This window comes from Ooceraea biroi, chromosome 5 (assembly GCF_003672135.1).
Source record: "Ooceraea biroi isolate clonal line C1 chromosome 5, Obir_v5.4, whole genome shotgun sequence".
NCBI classification, from domain to species: Eukaryota; Metazoa; Arthropoda; class Insecta; order Hymenoptera; family Formicidae; genus Ooceraea; species Ooceraea biroi.
In genome coordinates this window covers 2,157,874-2,160,044 of record NC_039510.1, presented here as the reverse complement: position 1 = coordinate 2,160,044, position 2,171 = coordinate 2,157,874, and the positions used below count along the sequence as shown (strand labels likewise).

Sequence of the window (2,171 nt, the reverse complement as noted above, 5' to 3'; positions counted from 1 at the left end):
CGCGGCCATATTATGCGCCTCTTAAAGAGTACCGTGATGCACTTCAAGCGTGACGAACTTCAGCGTGATGCCCCATTACAAAACTCAACGTTCGGCAAATATTATGCGGCGAATACCGATCGGAATCCGCGCGATCACGATCGATTACCGTGTCCGGCGACGGTCCCTGACTTTCTGCTCGATATTTCCGAAATATCGTTCACTTTCTGCCACATAAAGAACGGAGGAAAGACGCGACGCGAGTCGCTCCGAACGGACAACAAACGGCGCGAGAAGGCAGGGCGAACTAACACGGCGCCAAATCACTGTCGATCGCGCACTTCGCGCCGCAGCCAACTGTCGCGAACCGCGCCGTAAACCGCGGGATAAATGTTGTTTCGCTCAATTGATTGGCGTATTCGAAATGTACGTGAAGCGATCACCTGACAGCGTATTTGCCACTTCTGATGTCTATTTTCACGCGCGTTCCAGTTTTGCTGCACGAAACGAAGCGAAAAGATTTGAAAGTGCGGAGTCGACTGACATGAAGATAGCACCTATCGAATCTGGTAGCACTTTAGCCAATAGTCGCGGTGTGAATACCGTATGACGACCGTATAATCATAGACCTAAGGGTATGCGTATAATGATATTCATATAGATAGGCCAATATTCAGAGCGCGCTTACAACGATGAAAGCCTCTAGTGGCTCTGAAAACCTGATTGACTGAGAAGTTACATTTTAGGTTACTTTTACAGTTTTACTATTGTAAGTGCTTTCCGAGTATGAATGATAAACTATGCGATAAATTGCTACTTTACTTTACTGACATTCGAGATGTATTCTACTTGCGCAGCATCACTAACGGTATATTCGATATGTTTCCGATGCGATACGTACGATTCCGCGTAAATACTCAACGCGAAACGCAATGTAACGAATATCGTAGTAACGCGAGTCGATTCTATTAACTGCCATTCGAACATTTGAGATTATTAATTCTTCCCGACTTATCTAATATAAAAAATCGCGAGCGATGATGGCGGCTCCGTGCATAATCGTAATTTCAATGTTTTTTAGACGCAAGAAGATCATTACGTGCGCCATGAAATAAGAGGAGCCAGACGCCATCGTAAAGCCTACGGATCATCTTTCACGGGCGCGCGATGTCAGCGCGTTCGACCGCGAAGAATGCCGGTCCCGGGCATAATGTTGGTATGCAAGCGTGAAAAATTTAGTGAGGCCAAGGGTGAGAAACACGCGAGCTTCGGAGATTTTCAGCGCGCGGCGTTCCTCGCTGGGATAATAACGCCGGATAATAATTCTGCCGGTCGCCGTGCATTTACGTCGCCGGCTACGTCGTATGCCCGAAAAAAAGCGATTGATGGGAGCGTCTTCCAGGAAATTAACGGTTCTACCGGAAACGTGCAACCGAATTCCGTCGGAGGGAGGAGACCTGCGAAAATCAAATCGGTAAGGGGAAAATCAGGCCGATATCAGTTCCGTTTTCTCGCGCGTTGTCATTCTTTTGCGTTGGCGAGGCATTATTAGGTCCATATGTTGATGAAACTTAATAAGTGTCAATTTCAGCCCACTCGACGCACGACGAACATAATAGATACAAAATTAAATCACCCACCACCCGTGGCGACTGTTTCATTATAAAGCGCGTGTTGTTCGAGCGAAGAACGCGTCTCTTCGTGGGCTGCACGCAGAATTAAGGAAAGTCCGAGGAGAGCAGAGACGAGAGCGCACCATCAGCTTCATAGGTGGTCCAATCTTGGAACATCACTGTCAACCGTTAAGTGAGTCTTTACTTAGACGAGATGTTTCTATTGCTTCCTTAATGACCTTTTTTGAATAAGAATACCACGAAGATAAGCGCACTGAAAAGCTCTTTGTTCAATCTGAGACGGCTCTTGTATTTCTTGTATTTTTAAATCCATCAAGCACAATAACATTGTGCCGTTGTAAAATAAGCGTCAGTAATGCAATATGATATAATATTAACAATGTCCTTTACCGTAAGTATGAATTACGTTTCCGATATCACGTAAAGCAATTATTTAATTTCGATATTTGCCGCATAAACGCATAAATAATTTGATACACGTACGACAAAACACATTAACGCACAATTCGTCAGAGAATATAATATTATTTTAAAGAGTCGAACTTTTTGGTCGCATTT

The 2,171-nt window shown here is 44.7% G+C and overlaps 1 protein-coding gene across 1 annotated transcript; it reads left to right on the top strand.

Moving 5' to 3' along the window:
• The first annotated feature begins 1,094 nt into the window (after positions 1-1,094).
• LOC105279232 lies at positions 1,095-1,925 on the top strand. Its single transcript, XM_020031637.1, has 2 exons — positions 1,095-1,453; positions 1,571-1,925. The coding sequence occupies exons 1-2, from the start codon at positions 1,172-1,174 to the stop codon at positions 1,643-1,645; spliced, it is 357 nt and encodes a 118-aa protein (XP_019887196.1). The 5' UTR covers positions 1,095-1,171; the 3' UTR covers positions 1,646-1,925.
• The last annotated feature ends 246 nt before the right edge of the window (positions 1,926-2,171 follow it).